The 21,542-nt window shown below is 41.4% G+C and overlaps 1 protein-coding gene across 3 annotated transcripts; it reads right to left on the bottom strand.

The window, feature by feature from the left end:
* Nucleotides 1-235: 235 nt before the first annotated feature.
* Nucleotides 236-21,186, bottom strand: homer1b (homer scaffold protein 1b). Of its 3 annotated transcripts, XM_072388052.1 has the most exons (9): nt 20,671-21,183; nt 15,250-15,406; nt 12,233-12,364; nt 10,191-10,280; nt 8,259-8,407; nt 3,273-3,429; nt 2,929-3,039; nt 2,739-2,819; nt 236-2,655 (listed from the first exon to the last, which is right to left on the bottom strand). In XM_072388052.1, exons 1-9 carry the CDS (start codon nt 20,673-20,675, stop codon nt 2,464-2,466), a joined length of 1,074 nt encoding a protein of 357 aa, XP_072244153.1. In that variant the 5' UTR covers nt 20,676-21,183; the 3' UTR covers nt 236-2,463. The 3 variants fall into 3 exon arrangements, with proteins under 3 accessions (XP_072244153.1, XP_072244152.1, XP_072244154.1); XM_072388051.1 differs by lacking the exon at nt 20,671-21,183 and having other exon boundaries at nt 15,250-15,745; XM_072388053.1 differs by lacking the exons at nt 236-2,655; nt 2,739-2,819; nt 2,929-3,039; nt 3,273-3,429 and adding an exon at nt 6,396-8,005 and having other exon boundaries at nt 20,671-21,186.
* Between the last annotated feature and the right edge of the window lie 356 nt (nt 21,187-21,542).

The following is a 21,542-nucleotide window of genomic DNA, read 5'->3' as shown; positions in this document are numbered from 1 at the left end:
ATCAGGACCACAGCAGAAAACACATCGAATCACTGTATTTAAATATAAAACGTAGCATCTCTGAGTTTACAGAGGTGTGTTCTCAGCCTACCGGGGTTGTTGTCGTCTGAATTCAGCAAAGGGTTTAATTAGTTAGCTGAAGCATCAACAGGTGTGTCTCCTGACCATCTTTCACCAACATTTTCAAAATCCATTCATCTGCCAACTTACAAATTTCACCAATGTACAAACATCATTAGCCTGAGGTACCTCTTTAATGTCATGAGTTCAAAATTACTTTAAATAGTCAAAAATATTGCCAGTCTTCTCATACCTCTAAATACAATAATAATACCTACATTGAAGTACCATAAGTTACAAAACAGGAGAATGAAAAGCTTCTTATCCACTACTGTACAAAGGCATTCATTAACAATAGCATTAATATTAAGGTATTCCATCGCTGTCACTCGACTGTCAAAGTTACACCAGACAGAAAAAAATAAGTAACATTCCCCTTTACATGAGTCTTATTCCGGTGTATTAACCTGTGTAACTAACTACAGAAAGTAATTTAAGTACATAATTATGACGTGTTAATACTAAATGCAAATCTGTTGAAATATAATGGAGTTACAGTGTAATGACATAGTGCAAACAGGGTGCTCCAGGTTGAAATATAAGATCAGCAGCACCTCGTGAAGATACAGCTTCTTAGAAATTTAGAGAGTTGAAGAATTTGCCGGCATAAGAGCTGCTTTATACAGTAAGAGTACATTTTGGTACAAAATGAATAACACTATGCGTTTACATTGTGTTGTTAGGCTTTTTAAATATACAGAGGAGGCTTTCAGTGTTTACCTACAGATAAGATACTGGTGGGTTAATACACAACAATAAGCCACTGCAGGGTGTTACTGCATCTGATTTATCCATCCGTTCATTTACAATGCCTGCATGAGTAGAAAGTTGTCTTATACAGTTCTATAATTATATTGTCACTATTATATAGACTGTGTAAAAAAGAAAAAAATAATAGAAACTGAGTACAGTTCTGTTTTCATCTGTGAAGAGTGACAATCAGTGGCCAATTTCACTGAGGGTGGAGATTTCCGAACATGAAAATGACACTCTGTGAGCCCATCGGGATGCACTACTTCGACCACACAGGGCTGCCACACAGTTTTGCGGTCAACAGTAGTACACTTTCTGTTGGACAGGGGTATTAGCTTAACTGCGTTTCAACTATCTGCATGAGTCCACTGAGTAGAGTACCTGATAGAGTTAGACAAAGGTGTCATATAGAGCCTGTCTGGTAATGCTCAATGTGAGTGTGTGTGTGTGTATGAGTGCGTGTTTGGACCTTGCTGTCCAAAAACAAGGTCTTCTCTTTCACAGCACAAACACGTGTTATACGCAAATGTGCCTTCTAATGTGTGCTGTGAAGCCACACATTATGCCATATTCAGACACACGCCACAATGAGTTTGGCAGGAAGACAGGTCAAGTTGTTTGATGGTGGAAGCCGTCTGGATACAGGAATTCTCATTTCGAATGTAGCACTAATATTTCTCTGTGGCGTGGAGTGACAAATGCCTCTGGAAGATTCAACACTCATCTATCATGTAGGATTTTTAATGGACAGAAGTTCCTCATTTTCACTTGCCCTGTGAATCCAGGCTGAGGACGAGCAGTGATTCCACTGCAGGCCAAACAGTAAAACTTGTGGTTTTTGAGAGACGTCCAGTAATTTTCTGTTCCCAGTTATACTCTTCTGGCAGCCCGAGCTCAAACACGGGTTCCTCTGTACAAATCTTCTTCTGTACAGTAAGTCACTTTGGATCAAAGCATCTGCTAGTTAGAGGACAATATTTTCGTTGGATTTGGCAGCTTTGGCGCAGTTCTCTGAGTCTTAACAGCAATTATTTCCACATGACTTTCAACATTCCCCCTGGAGGGGCAATTTAGAGAGGAAGGAAAGTGTGAGCGTGTGTGTGAGTGTGTGTGTGTGTGTGTGTGTGTCCATGAGAGAGAGAGATGCTGCAAGCTGAGTGCAGCTCTCCCGGTTAAACAGTAGATGGCACTGAGGCACAGTTCTCAAGTGTATGGGTGTGAGTATTTGTGGGGGTGTGTGTGTGTGTGGGGGGGCCAGTTTTACAGTGCCACAACAGGTATCTCTACAATCGGAGCAATCGGTTCAGCTAAGGTTATGACTACACCAGCCAATCAGAGGGCAAGCTGAGGTAGTCCCTGCGTCATCTTGAACTACAGGAGTGCTTGCGGTTAAAAGGAACTCTATGCCTGCCAGGTAAAAACAGGGAATCAGCTGCCCTTTGTGAGCGCATTGTGTATGTGGGCAGTGCAGTGTCTCAGTTTGATGTGTGAGGGGTGTATGAGAAAGGGAGGCATGGTGGGTGAGATTGCAGTGGGGCTGTAAGTGAATTATCATATGGCTCTGTCTGTGAAGATTGGGAACCTCCGTCTCTAGCTGGCCTCCTCTATGAGCCGAGCCAAGGTGTCTCTGAGCTCTGTCAGCTCAAAGATCTTGCCGTCGAGAAGCTCCAGCAGTGTCCGCAGGCTCTTTCTAAAATTCTCCTGCTCTTCCTGGTTCTCCTCTAGCCGCTGCTCAGCTCCCGCCAGCTGCTCCTCGAGCACCCGACTGCGCAGCTCCGTCTCCTGTAGACAGTGAGATAAAGCTGTCAACGAGCCCATGTCATAATTTGGGCTGCCACTGTTCTTTCAGGGGATATGTGGCTCACCTCAAGCTTCTCAGTAAGAGTGTCTTTCTGCTCCATCAGATCATTCATGTTTTCCAGTTCCTCTTTTAACTTTTCCATTTCCTAGAGGGAATAAAGAAGGATTAGACGTAAATGTGGGATGTGTGAGCCACTACATCTCCAGACAAGTTATTCCCTTACTCTCTCACACACAGGTGCGCACACAACACACCTCTTCTTTATCCCGTAGTGTATTCTCTAGCTCCTCTATGGTTTGGTTGAGTTCAGTCTTCTGGGATTTAATCACTGGGGTTTGGTTGCTTTGGCACTCAAGCTCTGTCACCTGCAAAAGAAGAAGAGCATCTTGATTCTGACCGGAACATCGGGAACCTGATCTCAGTCTCATTCCCAACCTGCTTTTTCCTTACTCTCCCATCTTTCCTCTGTTTTTTTTTTTTTCCCTCCCGTCCTCTTATCCTGACATCACAATGTCCCTTCCAAATGAGTGCTCCTGTTTGATCAGTATGATTTAATCACATGAAAACAAACAAGCCCTCCTGTGTTCATTTTGCTCACCCGTTTGTGTAATCTCTCTGCCTCCTCCTGGTAGGCAGCCAGTTGCTGTTTCCACTGTTTGACGTTGGCAGTGGATTCCAGCAGAGCTGCCGTTAGTTTGGCATTGTTCCCTTTTAGTGCCTCCAGCTCAGCTTCCCAGTGTTTTGTCATGGCCGGGCTGCAGAGCACAGTAATATATAGGATATGTTGTCAGTTTTCCAACAGTAAATGCTCATTTTTAAAAACGCGAGCTGTAAACAGACAATTAACAGAAGCATATGTGCAGCTGATTTATTTTTTGTGTGTGTGTAAGTCTTAAATACAGACGTGTTTTTGTTTTTCTACGCAAATTGCATTTTAAGAGTTTTACATTGTTTTGAAGCAGGCAGTCGTTCATCCTCCCATTTATTCAATCGTTGCTTTGTGTTCATTTTTTCCTCATTATAGCAAAACAGCCCAGTTAAGTATGCCAACAAAGGACCACCTGATGATAGAAACTGTTTATGTGTAAATGAACTATTCACAGGTCATTTTTGACTAAATAAAATACAAGTGTAGATATACAGAGCTTACAAAAGACTCCCTTCAGACATCCACTGCAGAAGTCTTGAATAACTGAGTAATTGGGAACTTGACTAATTCTTTATTGTGTCTTTCATACTGTTTCTGTTTCTAAATTAATAAACTAGCTCGACTTGACTCTCACCTCACTGACAAGATATGATAATTATACTCATGATCATTGTCGTGGGGCTTATGATTTTTGAATGTGTTCAGCTTGGTTTTTCTTTTGACACTTCAAACATTTTAAATAGCCAATATATATTAGTTTTCTATTAATATTGTATTGTTGTGTTAAAATAAATCTTCTTTTGTTGTCAAATAAACTAAAACGCGAAAACCATCCATCAGTTTTCCTTATCTGCTTAATCCAATTCAGGGTTGCGAGGGGCTGGAGTCTATCCCTGCAGTCATTGGGTTGCAGTAAATAATAGCAGTGCTGTGCTTTAAAATTTGTGATTTTATACTGTATATCTAGTTGACTAGATATACAGCTATTATGTGAATAAATGCAACTTTCTGGAATGTGTTTCCACTGTGCACCCCCACATGTGCATTGCATGTTATCATTTCAGATTTACTCATTACTCACTACCTGTCTCTCAGATAAGCCTGTTTTTGGCGGGAGAATGCATGAGACCTAAACTTTTGGGAGTACCGGACGTGGACAAGTATCTTTGAAATGAAGCTCAAACTCCCACATATTTCACAGTTACTCCTCGCAATGGTGCAAACACACATATAGAAAAACACAAAAAGAAGCTTAGCTCATTCAAGAGGTGATCAGGGTCTCTTTGACCAATAGCAGAGCCTTAAAGTTATGTTCTACCCACTCACTGACACACACACACACACACATACTGTAACCTGCTGTATATCCTCACACACTGCAGCAGCCCTCCTCCTTTGCCAAAACGCCACTCTGTGAGGTGTAAGAGAGAAAGCCCAGATACAATTCACACTGAACTCCCACGGAGCCTTCAGTTCTTACACAACAGCCACCCCCTCTGAGAGTGCAAGTGTGTCTGCATGTGTGACGCATAGGATGGAGACGACACTTCATCCTACACATGCACATATCAGCTGACACACCACCACACACACACACACAGGAGTACTCATATGGACAGAGCAGTGCTGCCACCAAGGCATGCCGCCCCGCCAGTGTATAAACCCCACACACCAGCTCGGAGAGCTAGAGTGCAGGCGAGCCATCAAGATGTGAAGATGGAGACAGACGAAGAGAGCAAGGGAGAGCAACGGAGGGAGAATAAGAAGAAAGGGAAGAGTGCAAGATGGTTTGACACCGGTGTTCTTCTTCATTAAATGAGTCTGGCTGAGAGGTTTCAGGGGGGCACTTGAGCACAATTCTGGCTGAGGACAGCAGAGGACAGATAAAGACACATGGTAGGTAAGTTAGCCGCTGCTGGGTCACTGAAATGAAAATTATACGGTCAGTAAAACAGCATACGTGTTACTGAGGGGATTTTATTGAACTAGAATTTGTTATACAGTGTTACATAGTTGGAGAAATTAAATAATAGGGCTGTTTTTGTTCTGCTCTTCACCTTCTTATAATTATAATGTATTTGCTTTTTATATATACTTGTCATGATGGTATAGGGCCATATTTCCAGCAGTCTCAGATTAATATCTTATATAATATCTTATATATTTTTTTAAATATTTATTTTAATCAAACTGTGTTTTATTTTGTGGATTAAAGTCAGAATGCTTTTGTTGTTGGAACATAACCTGTATATTCTGCCAATATGTCATAAGTGTTGAATAAAACATTAACATTCAGTTTTGTGTTTTACTATTTCAAAATCTCAAGTGTAATTTTCCTCCTATGCTCAATAAAACCATCAGACACAAGGTGGAAACTTGTGTGACACACACTGATTTTTTTCTGCAGCGCTCTTTTGCGTCCTGTGTGTCCTGACTGCTGTTCACTGTCAGGTAGGTTCTTCTCCCTCACGCAGCCCTTCATGAACTAAGAAGGCACAGCAGTTGCCATGGTAGCGACGGAGGAACGAAGGAGATTTAGACACAATCTCCTTTCACACAAACCTACGACAAACCCACAGACTGACGCCTTCATCCTCCAACACCGGAGGATCATTCACGCATTCACGTACAACTCTGGCAGTCCCAACTAGAGGTCTTACAATATTCAGTAAACCATTCAAAACGAGTCCAGTGGAGAGCTGCCAAACACTCCTACATCCTGACATATGAAACTCACTCACAGCCATGTTGCCTTTCATCCTCCTCTTTCCTCATCTGTGCTCTGCCCACACATACCTGCCTACACAACCCTGCTGAGCAGCAGCGTGGTATATACTCAATGGGGACAAGCCGTCATCTAATTCAAGACACATGGCGGAGAGACACACCAAAACCGTTGTGGAGGAATGCTGCAAAAAGGCAGCAAACACCTACCCACACAGGTGTTTGCTGTCTGTCTACATGTGAGTCTGAATCCTAATAAAATACACATACACAGTCAAAATACACGACAAGCATTTTATTCTTTACTTTTGGCTATTAACCACATGCTTATACTGTTAAACAAATAGTTAGAAAAAATACATTTTAACTTTAGAGACACATTTACAACACAAAACACAAAGTTGATAAATGTGAGAGGATGTACGCGGAAGATATTACACCAAAGAAGTGTGAGTCAGAGAGCAGAAGAAACAAAAAAAGAGGGTTATGTGGTAAATATCTGGATGGTCATTGCATCTACTCTTGTTGCATATGCCTCTAAAAATTTTGAGAGTGAGGTGTGCTTGTTACATCCACAGTTGCCATTGTGAATGCCAAGAGTTGACCCCATCTCCCACGCATGCAGCACTAATAGAAACATCAGCAGCAGGGCTGCAGCAGGCAGTGGGTGCCTTCTCTACATTTCGCTCTAACTGCACAAATCTGTGAAGCACTACAGAATTCATCATGTAATGGTAGGTCTTTCTAAGCATATACTCTACAGACTTTTCCATAAAACGACTAAATGCATCGAGAGATCTCTGCATTTGTTCGCTTAAACATAAAAGAAAACAAAAAGATGAAGCTTTTCCACCCAGACAACAGTAAAATAAGGATAATACATTAAGCCATGGATTGACATCTTTAATCAAAATTAATCGCAACCAGAAATAATAACAAAAGAGGCACAAATTACATTTTACAAATAAAAAAGAAATCTTGTGTGTACAATCAACTACCAAAGAACACTTCGCTCAAAAACTGATTGCCCATTCCCCTCTGTTTAGTTTATTTACTGCAGTGAGACTGTTCTGCTGGTGGATGTTTAGGTATCAGTGACTCATGTACAGACTTTATACAATGCACATCCCTCTCTGACACACACACACACACACACACACACACACTGACACACAGTGTGTCTGCTTACTCTCGCCATGCCTCCCACTACCCACATTGTGTTACATAAGTCTTACATAAACGCTTCAGCGACAGCTTTTTGGCAATCAACCTCACAACTTCACCTTTTCAGGAAGCCAGTATTACACAGAAAAAATATTTGTACGGCTCTTTGACCCCTATCGTACACAGACTTCTATATATGAACCAATTTAAAAATCACAAGGAACATGAACTATACATTTCAATATTCAGTCTGCTTATAAAGTAAAGAGGAATGTATACCACCCTAGCGGTGCAACACCTTCTCAGAGAAGAGATTTGAATTTGCATTTATATTATTGCATTGCAGTAGACATAAATATACCTAGAAATGTGTGAGGTTCCTCACAGAGCATGCTCAGATTAAACAAAATGAATAACTTGAATAGGTCATCAATCCTGAGAATTGTTCCAAGTTACATATTTTGCTGGTCCAGATGAAGTGACAGTGTTTGAATGCCACTGATTCCAGAAAAAAAAAGTCTTGTGCACCCATATCATTGCATTGCTCCTCAGTGGAGTTTCACTGTGCTTATTATTATTATTTTTTTTCCATAATTACTAGTTAACAAACTGGCAGTGCATCCAGTTTTGGAAAACACCGTCCTTGTTGCTGACCTGCAACCGTGCTCTTACTTTTGTAAAACTTTGCACCTGAATTTTTTTATTGTTTTATGTAGTCATGGTGTCGCAGTACTCTGGACTTGCACTGACATTCCTATCAGAAAGAGCAGACTCGACAAGTCTTAAGCTGCTCCCTAGAGAGGAAAAACACGAGAGAGCAGCGGTGAATAGAGGAAGTTCACTACCATGCTGACATGCAAGGTACATATAGGAGGACGTGGACAAAAAGATAGACAGAGAAGTGGTGCAGCCAATACGTGGGCACCGTAGACAAACAACAGAAAGTTATTGTGAAATCTTTTTAATTTTGAAAGTTATTTCAAAATTGCTTGTGTGAGATATTAAAAGTGAAAGTAGTCAGAACAACATCTGAACTGAGGAATGTACCTGTGTGCGAAGGCCAGGGCGTTCTGTGCTGGCTCTGGACGGCTGTCTGAGTTGGGAGTTGTGTCGCAGATTTCATCTGTGCCGTTGATGTTTTCCATAGGCGGAGTGACGGGGGTCAGAGGTGATGAGAGTTCACCTGCTGGAGACTCCTGGATGTGAAGAAAAGGTTTACAGTGTTACTGTCAAGCCCACAGATTAAACAGAGATAAATGATACAACGCTGTAGTTTTGTGTGTTTGTTTTCTCCTTGAAGCTTGTAAGCACCGTTAGATGAGACAGAAAACTCAATAATTTATCAAAATAAGGAATCTGTGGCACTTTTTTTGCATGCAACCATAATGAATCTCTCCAAATCATTGATATAAAAAAATATATATATAGTTCAGATGAGGTGTGGATAGAAGTTTCTTATCTAACAAAAGCAGAAACATTTTTCACTTACTGATTTATTAATAAACATCTAAATTGATTGAGTCCTCGATATATCTAATGCATTGTTTTGTCAAACAAATAAAAAAGATTTTCAAGGTCAAATTTGTGTCAATTATTGTTTATTAAATTGTTTCATCCTTTCAAGCGTAACAGATATCAACACAATTACTAAATCAGCTGAACTAAATTATACAAAACTTCTATCAGTGAATATGTATATGTTACCAGGATATAATAATTAACCTGTGTGGACCAACTGGCCTCTTCTTATTAGATCAAAAATTAAAAAAAAAACAAGAATCTCATGAATAAAGTTGTTAAAAGTTAAATGATAAATGATAGAGGTAAATGACGTGGTAATTTATAGAGGTGTGTGTATTTGGTAGAAGTGGTAGATGTGGAAAATGTCTTACGATGACAAAGCTCAAACAGCTGTTCTGTTACAGATTTGTACGTCCGCATGTAGTGAGCAATTCTACATTCCCATAGGTCATTAAACTAGCTTGCTTCGGCAATGGAAAATCATACAAGTACAGATTAATTCTTATCTTTATATCCCATACAACCACATAATTATTTGAGAGACAAATCATTTAGCTGCTGCACTCACATAAAACAAAGCTATTAAGACACTGGGTTTGAGCACACCACAGTCACACAATGACACTGCTTGTTTGTCTTTAATGGGGAGGAAGGAAGAGAAAGATAAGAGGAAGATTATGGCTGGATTTACATTCTGTGCTCCCACATTCATTAGTTTATTAGCTATTAGTCATCTCCTCGTGATGCATTTCCACTGGGGCTTGGCCTATTGGGACCAGCGTGTAGCATTTAGCTGTGTCTTCTCATTTTATTTTAGTGGAATAATTATTTTCTTCTTCTTCACTTCATTAAGAGAAGAGAAATCAGAGGATCTGGAGGTTAGAAAGAAAGCCAGCTGGCATGTGGGTGAAACCCTGACCATCAGTGATGGAACAGAGCAGACAGCTTCAACAGACCACTGCACGCTTGTATCAGTAAGGCTGCAGCCTTCACAGTTACAGCCTGTCTACACTTTTATCACACTGTTGTGGCCGGTGCACATGCAGCTCTCAGCTCCTGGTGAGAACAAGGCTGTCTGTTTGGCTTCATTAGAACACATCTTTCCATGGGAAAGTCCTTTCGCATTGCAGCCCATGTCAAGTGCAGCTTTAATAGTTCAAGTATGGACTGAAGTATATTTGCACTTCATTTTTTACTTAGAAAAAATGAAAGTTTACGCATCTTGACATGTAACAGATGCAAACAGAGCAATGTTTTTATGCTCATATAACAACAATAAAAGGCTAGAGTCATTTGGATTTGGTCATTTTTGAGACATCATCACTTTTTGAGACATTTGCGTTTGTTTTCTATGTTGTTTTTCCTGCCCTCTGAATTTGCCTCCCTGACCTCTTCATCAGCTGTCCACAAAACAGAATGAGTGGCAATACTGCAGTTAGAAGTGTGTGACGAGCCTACCTGAGAAGGAGACGTGGCCTCCATCTTCTCCTGACTCTTCTCCTTGGCGAGCCGTGCTGCTTCTTTGTATTCAGCAAACTTCTCCGCAAACTGGACAGAGAAGGCAACAAACAGTGAGGACTGTAAATCCTACAGTAGTGAGGTTTAATCTGCTCAGTAAAACCATCTGTGAGAGATGAGAGGAGGAGGGGGTCAGCATGGTTAGCTTTGAAGGATAGGGAGAAGCTGTTGCCAATAACAACCTGGCAGCTGGACTTAGATAAGAATTACCCGGAATTCCTCACAACCAAATCAGGTGTCCGCTGGTAACCTTTACATTGTAATTATATAGCCACCCCCCAACACACACACACACACAAAGTGAGCTGACGATGCCTGATGAAGGCAGAATGGCAGATCAGAAGTTTTCTGTGCCTGAAGTTGATCTCCAGGGTTATTTTAGTCAACAGCATAAATACATCGAGCCAACCCGAAGTGGTAAGCTGAGCTCAGCTTGGGGGCTTTGAGCAAATATAAACACTCCCAAGCACACACATGCAAGCACACATCCCTGATGTCCCTTTAGGGTGGGGTTCATCATTCAGACTGCTTCCACAGTTTTACAGAGTAATTTAGTATACAGTACTGCAGAGGGCTGAGTGGTGAGGAAATCAAATTGACGACTCCGCTGGAGCCGGTCTTGTGTCCGCCATCAGTGGAGTTGCAAAAAGTAACTTAATATCATTTCACTTCAGTGCCACATAATGGTTCTGCTACGGAGATCTAAATGCAGTATTTCTCTCTGTGCTTTCTCTCTGTGCTTCAGGAGTGTCGGCCCAGTGGTTATTTGAGAAGTGAATGGAAGAGTTAAAACTTTCATCCAAAGGAAATAAACTCTAATTGTCTGGTAGGTGTCTGCTAACCTGCACTGATACTCCTCACACATGGTTCCTGTTAACACACTTCCTGTCTTCTCTATTTGACAATATTCTGTCAAATTGAAAATACTTTCGATCATTTTTAGACATGACTTTTTTTCCCTCCCTCGTTTGGGGTCATGATATAAATTCATCAATAAAGTGAGCCTCAAATAAATATACCTTGTTTTGGTACTGTAAGCATTTTCATTTGAGTCTAATGAGGATCAAGGAAGCCCTGAGAATTAATTCATGTTCATTCAAAGTCACAGTAAGATTTAGTGACATCTTGCAGTATTGTCCATTTGCAAAATCCTTTCTGACAGCCACTTAAATTAGATAAATTTGTACCTATCCACTAAACAGGGATCAGTTAGAAACTGATCCAGCTGTTTACAGCATCTCTACTTCTTACTGAGACAGTAAATAAAAACACAAGAGACTGAAATATCGTGACTTTTGTTCCTTATAAGAAGCCATGCACCAAAACCAAGTTAAAAATTAGATGAGTCTGGTGCCATGACCTCTCTCACACTTATTATCATACATCTGTTTTCACAGGTGTGTGCTTCTTAAGAAGAATAAACTTGGGTAAATTAATGTAAACTAACACAGGAAATGCATGGGATGCCCGTTTCACCTTTGAAGCGGTTTGGATCTCGTTTAATGAAGTTCAAAACACTAACAGCAGTTGTTTGGAGAGGAAAGAACAAATGATCAAACACCGTCCGTCCAGTTAGTAGCAGCCTTGTTATCTTGCCTTCCTAACACAGAAAATGTGTCTGTAATGTTGGTTTGGTTGTGATGAGTGAGGATTTGTGTGTGTGAGCTGTCCTGACAGTTGGGACGCGGTGAGCCTCTCATGTTCATGACAGAGCTTAATCACACGGCCGAGGTGAGAAATCGCCAAGTCACAAGTGAGCACTCTAGCATACATAACTTTCACAAACACGCAGACACGCTGAAATGTGCCGCATCAAGGTGAACTGCCACGCATGCAGTCAAGAGGAAAGAGCTGAAATGAAATCTTCTCACAGGGACGAGGGGTCGAGGACAAAAAGAGAAGCTGCCCAGAGATTGATGAGGGAAGGTTTACAGTAGATGTCTGTGTGTGTGAGTAGAAGTCTGGGTGGATGGGGACGGTACCTTGGACAGATGATGCTCAGTGGAGAACCCAAGTCCGTAGACGGTGTTCGCTCGACTGTCTGCCCACTGGCCAAACTTCTGAGACGTCTTTGTGAACGTCATGTTGGGACTGATGGTGCTGTTGATTATTGCCTGAAAAAGAGAGTCAGCCAAATCAATATGTGTATAACTTTCCTTTGTTGCTGCGATGTGTCTGTATGTGTTATCAGATGGAGAGAAAAATAATTAAACCTGATTATTTGGCTTTTGTATAACCACAAATCAGGGTGAAGATATAACTGAAACATTAACTGAGCCTATATGTCTGTGGGACACCCAGTTTTCAGAATGACGAACAGGTTACACACTGAAAATATAGTTACTTCTGAGGTTTTGACAGTGGACCTTTTCAGGCATTTATCAAACAAAACTGTCAAACATGGAAGTTTCTCAAATGTGAGGGCCTCAGATAAGGTAGCAAACTGTTTTGGACGATTACTCGAACCAAATTAAAATTTTGAATCTGTCACTTTTAGTTGTGATTTTCAATCTCTAACAGTCTTTTTATTTGTCTTTATTTATAATATATCTTACAGAATGAGACAGAATGCCATTTACCAGAACAAATAGCACTGAAATTACTGCTCACTATCATCGCGTCCGAATGTAAAGGGACATTTTTTTATACCCTAAATAGTGTACTCAGAGTATCCTACGGTGTGAAAAATAATGTGGAATCAATTATCACTACACCAGCAATTAGAAAGGCTCAGAATTGAGCACATCTACATACAGGAACATCTGTGCCGGGTATGGGTTGGAAGTCCCAAGGTCAAAGTGGGAGACACCTCCAAAGGTGGAGGATGAAAGAGCTAAGATCCTTTGGGACTTCCAGGTGGGAAGTGAGAGCAACACAAGTGCCAGTGGTAGTTACAGCACTCTGAACCGTGACCCCATACAAGTTGAGTGGCTCCAATTAGAAATTCATAACATTACTATCATATATGTTATATATAACAGTAGTAATACTTTGTAGATGCTTTCCCTGTTAACTGAGACAAGCAAAAGTGTTGAAAATAATGTGATAAATGTAATATAATTTGAAAAGAGCAGAAAATCACAACGCTCAAGGCATTTATCGTTTAAATAAATCAAATGTATGATCCTCTACATATAACTCCCAAAGTAGTAGCTAGGGATCAGAAATGGTTTAAATGGACAAAATAAAGATTTATTTGTTTTCTAAAGAAGTAAAAGATAAACAATAAAGAAGAAAAATCAACATTATCTACCCATAGTTTAAAGTTTTGCTTGAAGAAAGTTACATAAAAATCTAAATGGAATCTTTTACAACTGGAGACAAAGCATAAATGTCAAGACGCTGGTCTTGTCGCTGGTATAATGATATCCAATATCCAATAACATCAGTGAGCTGTGAGATGTTTGCCTGGGTGACATGTTTCTTCATTACTGAACACAGTTTGTTTATTTTAATTCTACAGGCACCGTCCAGTAAATATTCACAACAGCACCATCTCTGCCAATCGAACAGCTTCACCTTACTATTTATACACTGTCTGAGTAACACTTGTGAAGTATCAGTAACAGCAGAAGTAGAAGTAGAAGCTTTGGAAAATTAAAGAGCCTGTTTAAAAAAATATTCATGTATAGTTTCCAATGATTTACATCATCAAATGTTTTTTCAAACAGATTTTTCACAAACACAATAACGAATATATGAACAGAACATTCTCAGCTTTATCATTCATTTAGAAGAGCTGAAGGCTACCTGTAAATCTTACATAATTCAGCCGCCTTTGTTAAATAATACTAATGCAGAACAAAGTAATGACTGATCAATTATCAGTGTTGTGTAATAGATGACATTCCTGCTGGAATCGCCACATCGAGTTTGGAAAAAGCAGTAGTCAGTCAATGTGTTTGTTACACAATATAGTCATCAGCTATCTGTTGCGTGCTACATGATGTTAGAGGCTTGCTCAGCTGACCATCTAAAAGCACTGGACCAAACGGCAGAAAAACTAAAGTCAACAACATGTCTGCGACAATGATGCAGAAGACACGTCCAACCAGAGAACACAGCAACACGCAGCATTTCAGACCACCACAGCACACAGCAACAGAACAGACAACAGTCCACAAAAACGGACATTTCACAGAACCCAAAGAAATGATGACATTTCAAATAATCCACCCGCATGCTAAAAAACAGAAAACACAACATTTCACAGAACAAGCTTTTTAAAATGATGAGATGTTGTGTTTTCTGTTTCATTGTGCTTTCTCAAATGTGTTTTTGTATTTCTTGTAGTTTTTTCCTGAAAAATAAGCATGTTCTTCTGAAATGTTTTCTGAAATGATGTTGTTGTTGTTTTTTCTGGCATTTGTACGAATGGTCCACACACACTTTTTGGTAACTGACTGCAAACACATCCACCATTCCTTCCACATTTGACCCTGTTATTCACTTCTCTCCACACTCTTGCCGCTAACTAGTTATGTCTTCAGCCTCATTCTTCTCTCTCTGTCATGTTTTTTTAATGGAACTTCACCTCTCTTTTCTCCATTAATAATAGATAATATGTGTGAGCAGGAGGGGTTGGTCTTTAATCTGCCTTTAGTTATGCCAAGCGACTTCAATCTCACCATGCTCAGTAGGAATGTCCCTCGGGATCTCTAATGAGGATATCCCCAGAAATAAGTGTGGACAGACACACAAATATGAACAGTTGCATACACAGAATGCTACATGAGCCCTAAGTCTCGGAACACTCATCAAATCTGAGCTCTTTTACAGTGTGTCTGTGCACTTGTTACCAGCGCAGATCTTATTAAAAGCATTAACACACAGTAGATCACAGTCACACCTCACAGAGTCACTAAAATCTCCTGGAAGGCAGTGATGAAGTGTGATGATTTAATTGCACTGAAACATATCTTAATAGGACCATGTCTGATGGCACAAGTTGAAACTGATAGTGCAAGGTGTACAGTAACGATCTGAATCAACTGCTCACCTTGGTGCCGTCCAGGCTGATAATACGGTACACATTGCGCGTGCTGTCGTAGAAGTAGGAGACGGTGACGGCGTGCTTGCTGGTTGGCAGCCAGTTCTTCTTGGTGTTAGGGTCGATCTGGAAGACGTGGGCCCGCGTGCTGTAGATGGGTTGCTCCCTGAAGGGAACAAAAAAGAAGTGGTGAACCTCTTTGTGACGTAACACAAGCGTCTCACCAAACCCACCACCAGCACCGAAACTCCTGTTGCTCACAGGAGAGTCAGACCGCCCTGGCAACCTGATCACCAACTCGCCACTTTCCATAGCTAAAATACCGAGAGAGGTCACTACAGGTTACCACTCATTGTCTTGCATACATGGTGAACAGGCTAACTTAATTTTGAAACGAAACCTTGATCTTTTTACTTCTTCCTGATACATTTACTCAGCACACTAAATGCACGCAGCTATCCAACAGAAACTCTCCCTGTCTGCGTCTCTGTGTTAGGCAGCTCCGTCTCTCTCTGCTCAGATATGGGAATGCCTGCAGCCTGAAGTGGGGGTCACACAGTTGAACACGGGGGGAAAGGAGAGGGTTTCAGGCTAAATATAGACAGTAGGCCATGGTTAACTACTGTAGACACACCCCACAGAGCTGCAGTTTCCTCATACACTGAAACACATCATGTGTAAGCGCAGACATGAACATGTTGGAACTGTAAAGCTAGATTTGTGCGTGTTTTTAAGTAGATTAGTGGCTGAGTAGCTTATATCTGAGAATGATGGAAATCCATGGTGGGTCAGTTTGAGATGGATTAATTCCTTATTGACCTCTATCTGACACAAACCAGTGTTCAGACTCATCACCATTAGTGTTAGTTAACAACATGAGCCGTCTTTGGGTTTTTTTTACAATTATTTACCCTTCATTACTGCCCCACCTTAAACCGTCAATCGGCCACCCCCCACTCCAACCCCTCAGTTTGCTCTTCCAGTGCCCTCAGACATTGCAGCATTGTTGGGGTTTCTTGGGTATTATCTACAGTCAGTACACACACATACACACACACACACACACACACACACAAAAGGCTGGGTGCTGAGGGAGATATTCTGGGCTGGCAGTACTGGCAGAACACGAGATAGAGAAGTGCTTACACTGCACTGTGGGGGTGATGGGGGGACATCAAAGGCTTGCTGTATAAATGAATATTAAAATTCAACAGCAGCACCCCTCCTGTGTGTGATTAGCCAAGACTGGTAGAGAACGAAAAAACACGGAGACAGGGGGACTGAGCGGGATGTTAGACAGGAAGAGAAGGAGAATGATGGGGAATGGGGAGTATAGCAAGTCAGAGAGTGAATCTGGGATGATTAATGCCGCTCCACAAAGCTGCTTGTGGACTGCTGCGCGCGAATTATCATAATCATCGACAGCAGTGCAAGTGGCGGTACTGTGAGTCATTTCAACTCTCCCCCAGCACAGATCATGTAAGCACGGCCTGTCCGTATGATCTGTGCAATAGCCTCTTGGCAACTAGAGTGTTTTTCATTGCATAATTTTGATGGAGCTGTGGAAAATCTTGCTGTTCTTGTTGCTTGATTGTGTGTATCAAACACAGAAATGTTCTTGTTCTTCGTTTTTACATGAATGCCTGTGCCAAGGAGTTTGGTTCCAAAATGACTCCCACCATTAGTCAAAAAAAGTAATCACTCCTACAACTCAACATTCACAAAAGACAGAATAATAATTGATAGGCTGTTGTGATAAAAACTGAATAGTAATTTAACTTTCACTTGATTTTCTCCTCAAAAATGGCACATGAATAAAGGCATCACATCCATCCAATGGTCTGAGCCAGGAGTATCATACAGTTAGCAGTTACGGGACTGTATAAAGGTTAGTTTAGTCAGTCAGTTTCAACAAATTAAACATGCTAAAATGCTACAGAGAAAGGTGTTTGGTGCCATCTTAAGTCCATCAGTGCATGAAAGAAATCTGTAGGAGCTAAAGTAAATGGAATAAAAATGAGGTAGAAGTAAAGGAGAAGTTAGAACGGAGGGGGTCATTTTAGTGGGAAAGGAAAGAGTCTGGAGGAGAGAAACAAAAAGAGGACGAGGAGGAGGTATTTGGCATGCTGACTGCACCACGTCACACAAGGGCAGCTGATGGAACGTGAATGTTAAAACAGAGAGAGAGAGGACCATCCAGTGATGGAGGGAGGAAGAGTGATGAAGTGAGAGATGAAGGAAGGGGTGAGGAAAATGTGGAGGAGGTGATGAATGTAGGAGAAGCTGGAGTGCTGATGAATCCACCCATCTTTCGGGAAAGGGAGACGAAAGGAGTGGGAAGCTCCAAACTGCAACACAGTGTGGTACAAGCAATTATGAGAGCTGCGGCTGTGCGGCTCCAAACTGAACGTAACAAACACAACAAGAAGAAAAGTTAGGGGAAAGACGTGACTTTACTGACTTCTGTGGGATGATGCCGACGATGATGGTTAGATTGTCGTTTAAGAGTTATTTTTACTTAAAATCTAATCATTACTGTTAATCATTTGATTGATGTTTTTTTTAGATACTCTTTTGCTTTTATGAATACAAAGAGCAGAGTAAGAACTCATTTTAAAAAATAGATTTTCCCAGTTAACTACTGAATGTCATGGAGAATGACAAACTTTACTCTAGCAGTGGTGTTGTGACCTATAGCAGGTCAAGATAATCATGAGAAATTGTCAAATAAAACTACAGCACTGTCCATATGTAAAGAGGAAATATTTAACCAAAACACCATTTTGCATGTGTTTTGTCCTTTAATCAACACTTGAAAGATGTGTTAGGTCACTGAAAAGTAAATTTTGGGATAACTGCTTCCTGCGTAAGGATATTCAGTTGGGAGTATTTACAGGAGTTTATATATAAAGCCCATTTAAAGCTATTCAAATAAATTAAATAGATACTCATACGAAATTGAAAGTCAAGAAATAAAAAATATGTTATAGGATGAGACTTTAAAACTAGAAGTACTGGAGCTTGCCTAACATGCAAGTGCAGATGATTTCGTCATTTGAGGGCTTCACTTTCAAAGGCTTGATCTCATCTAAGCTCCAGCCTGGACCTCAAGACAGCTAAAAGCAAATTATCATATCTGAGTCATTAGAAGAAATGTTCATTAACTTTTTTGACTATAAGCCTACATTAAATTGAGGCAATTTGTGTCGGGAGCCTATCCCAGTTGACATAGGATTAGGGGTGCTATTTGGAACATCCTGGACATCTGCAAAAACAACCTTCAAACTTAGGACCATCGTCCTTTAGGACGACAGTGCTTGCCACTGTACCACAGAGATGCCCTTTCTGGGTCATAATTTCAAATAATGAGTTGTGCAAAAGTAGTTTTAGATTCAACGCAAACCTTGTTATTTCAGGTGAAACAACTCCTGTTTGGATATTACAGACATACTGGTACACATCTGCAACTCCAAAAATGATAACAGGTGTTCCTTCAGGGGTTTGATGCCTAGATGTTAATCCACTTTAAAGTTGCAGGATGCAACTGAAAAGCTTGCACACGTGCCTCATTTTACACCTGATAAGGCCGTGTTTTATCCTTATACTTCAGTGTGTCTCCTTTTTTGTAGCTGTACCTCTCTCTGCAAATGACAGTGAAGCTGAACTATACTCAAAGAGCGAGTCTCTTGAGATGTCACTGTCCCTCCTGCCTCTTCCACCACTTCTCTCTTGAGAAGTTGTCCTCATTTCCAGAGTTTCATTAACTCAACTGTACATATATTGAATCAGGTCTTATTTAAAGTAGAGTGAGGTCATTAATGAGACAGCTCCCTGTTGCTCCATCTGCTGTGGGTGGTTGGATGGCCTAACATTTGCTTGCACGCACACACAGTCAGCAAAGACAAAGTCTGAGTCTATCTGTGCTTTGATTGTATTTGCAAAAGGAAGTGAAAGCATAGAGATTATTGATAGGCATCTCCAGTTCTTGCCCACTGTTCTCTCAGCCATTACCATTAGAGTTGAAACAGGCTTGGGAATGAACCACAAGGCCGGAAGTGAAATATGACTCCATCTATCAGTGCCATTACTGCCAGACAGGCAACCAGACAACAGATCTACACCTATGTATCCTTTCATCTTATCTGCACCTGCACATATTCAGACTTAATTTCACACTGTAAGCAGCACAGTGTATTGATTCACAGTTGACAAATATTCCACTGTGGATCAATTGAGTCACTGAGTCTGTTGCATAACAGTAACTTAGTCACCAGTATGGTAGAGCCCAGTGGAGAAGCAAAGCTGAGTGGGACCTAGCTGCATGATGTGCTGCCCACACTGTAGGAAGGCAAAGTGGGCGACTGGGAGGCCTCCAGTGTATTGTAAATAGTTAATGCAGGAGTTTTGGCTGATGCCTTAAAATCACACCATGCCTGTGCCACATTGTTAACCTCCTGCTGAGTAATTAATCACAATGAACTGCAGGAGACACCCTTTAATGAACGGCAGGCTTGGTGGGGGAAACGGACCGCTGAGCTCAGGGTTAGGGAACATGCAAATGAGAAGTGCTGCATGCGCACTAGGAGGCTTGTGGGTGATTCACTTATGGGTGCCTGTGGTTGGGAATGTGTAAGAAAGCAGTTGCTGTGCTGCCATAGAGACAGAAAGCTGCTTTCTGTTACAGGAGCCTAAAGCAGCTCTGTAGCTTTACTGACGTTCCTCTGCTACTGACATTACACTCTTCAGGATGGAACAGGATGTACATTCCATCAAACAACTACCTCTGACTGGCAAAATTTTAGACCAAATGTGGCAAATGCATGTGCATTCTGTCAGAATTACATAACTGTCTATAATGTATTTGTGGAACACCTAGAAAACCCAGCATAATTCTCTGTGTTCTGTGCTAGAAAGAAAGAATGAACAAACCATAAAGACAGTAAACTTTGCATCGTTTTGATGAGCAAATCCAAAGCCCCTCTGAGACCCACAGGTATAGTGTCACTTTGGAAATCGAGATAGATTAACGCAGCAATTTGATCCAAAAAGTTTGATGATGAACTTCTGCACCTACATCTTTGTACATTGTGCAAGTACGCTGGGCCCAATGTGTAGGCCTGTTTCTTATTCTGTTTCACCAAACACTTCTCATTTGAGAGATAATGATACAGTAATTCTTTGATCATCAGTTTGTTGTTTTATTGTCCAACACATAGATGACACAACACTTTAAACAGCTTAACCTAAAGCTTCGTGGGAGGTCATATAAGACAGATAAATAGATTTTAAAGCTAAGATCCAGATTATAATGCCTGGTGTGGCTTCCGTGGTGGAGAAGTTCATACCCTGAGAGGCTAATGTGTACATAGAAATCAGAGAAAGAGAGCTCTGAGAGAGCTCAGTCTATGGGATGATATTACCCACACTTACCCCATTATTGTGGTAGAAATGAACGGCGACACCTGACCACTGTTCCCCTTTTCGCTGGCGATAAAAATGAATCTGCTGGATTGGCTGCTGCGTGCGAAGGTCTTCTTTCTATACAACAGCCTCCAATGTATCCCCGTCGGTGCGTCTGCAGGAATTTGTTGACAACTGCTCCATTCTCCCCCTCCTCTGTCACCACATGAAATTACGCATACATGTCGTTTTGCACATGGCACGGTAATGAGGTCTTCTCCTGCTTCGGCGTTGAGCGTTTGGTGGTGGAGCAGCAGAAGGAGCAGCTCTGTGTTCGAGCCAGCGCAGATGATGGAGGTCCAACTGACGCCCCGTTGTTGTCGTGTAAATTACAGCTTCTCGCTGGAAGGGTGGAGAAGCCCTGCTGCATGAACTGGAAAAGACAACCCTCATTTAGCGAGGAGATAACGCGCAGCATCAGTGTCCACGTCTCTCCCTCTCTGCCTCATAGCTCGTTACCATAGGCTCACGGGCTACACCCCCACTCTCTCGCCCAGTCTACAGCTATTCCACACACTCTTTATTAGCTGTGCATTTCCTAATAAAGTAATCTGCTGTGCTTCTGCAATACCAATCCATGCCCTTTCCCGCCCCGCATAAACATGTGACAAATTCCTGCTATCCTTTTCAACGTTGTTATTTGGAGACATTTGCACAAATTAAATCATCCTGCAGTGTGCGCCTTATTGATCTAAGTCTATTCACAGAGGCATGTTTGCAACCCGCCCTCCAGAGCTCCACATCTGGATGATGCATCCGCTTCCCTCCTACTCAGTTCATGACAGTGCCGAACTGCCGACGTCACACACCGTCCTCCGCAGTGACGTCACTCGATGCCCGGG

Source organism: Leuresthes tenuis, unplaced genomic scaffold, assembly GCF_036924035.1.
Source record: "Leuresthes tenuis unplaced genomic scaffold, fLeuTen1.0.hap1 SCAF_6, whole genome shotgun sequence".
NCBI lineage: Eukaryota > Metazoa > Chordata > Actinopteri > Atheriniformes > Atherinopsidae > Leuresthes > Leuresthes tenuis.
Note: the sequence above shows the minus strand (reverse complement) of the source record. Positions and strands in the feature narration are given on the sequence as shown.

Excerpts from the sequence above, each read along its gene's own strand:
- homer1b (XM_072388051.1), bottom strand. The coding sequence starts at position 15,552 with ATGGAAAGTGGCGAGTTGGTGATCAGGTTGCCAGGGCGGTCTGACTCT. Across the intron at positions 2,820-2,928 it reads CACTACGGGATAAAGAAGAG|GAAATGGAAAAGTTAAAAGA; the intron begins GTGTGTTGTGTG and ends TATTCCCTCTAG. Across the intron at positions 2,656-2,738 it reads CTCTTACTGAGAAGCTTGAG|GAGACGGAGCTGCGCAGTCG; the intron begins GTGAGCCACATA and ends CACTGTCTACAG.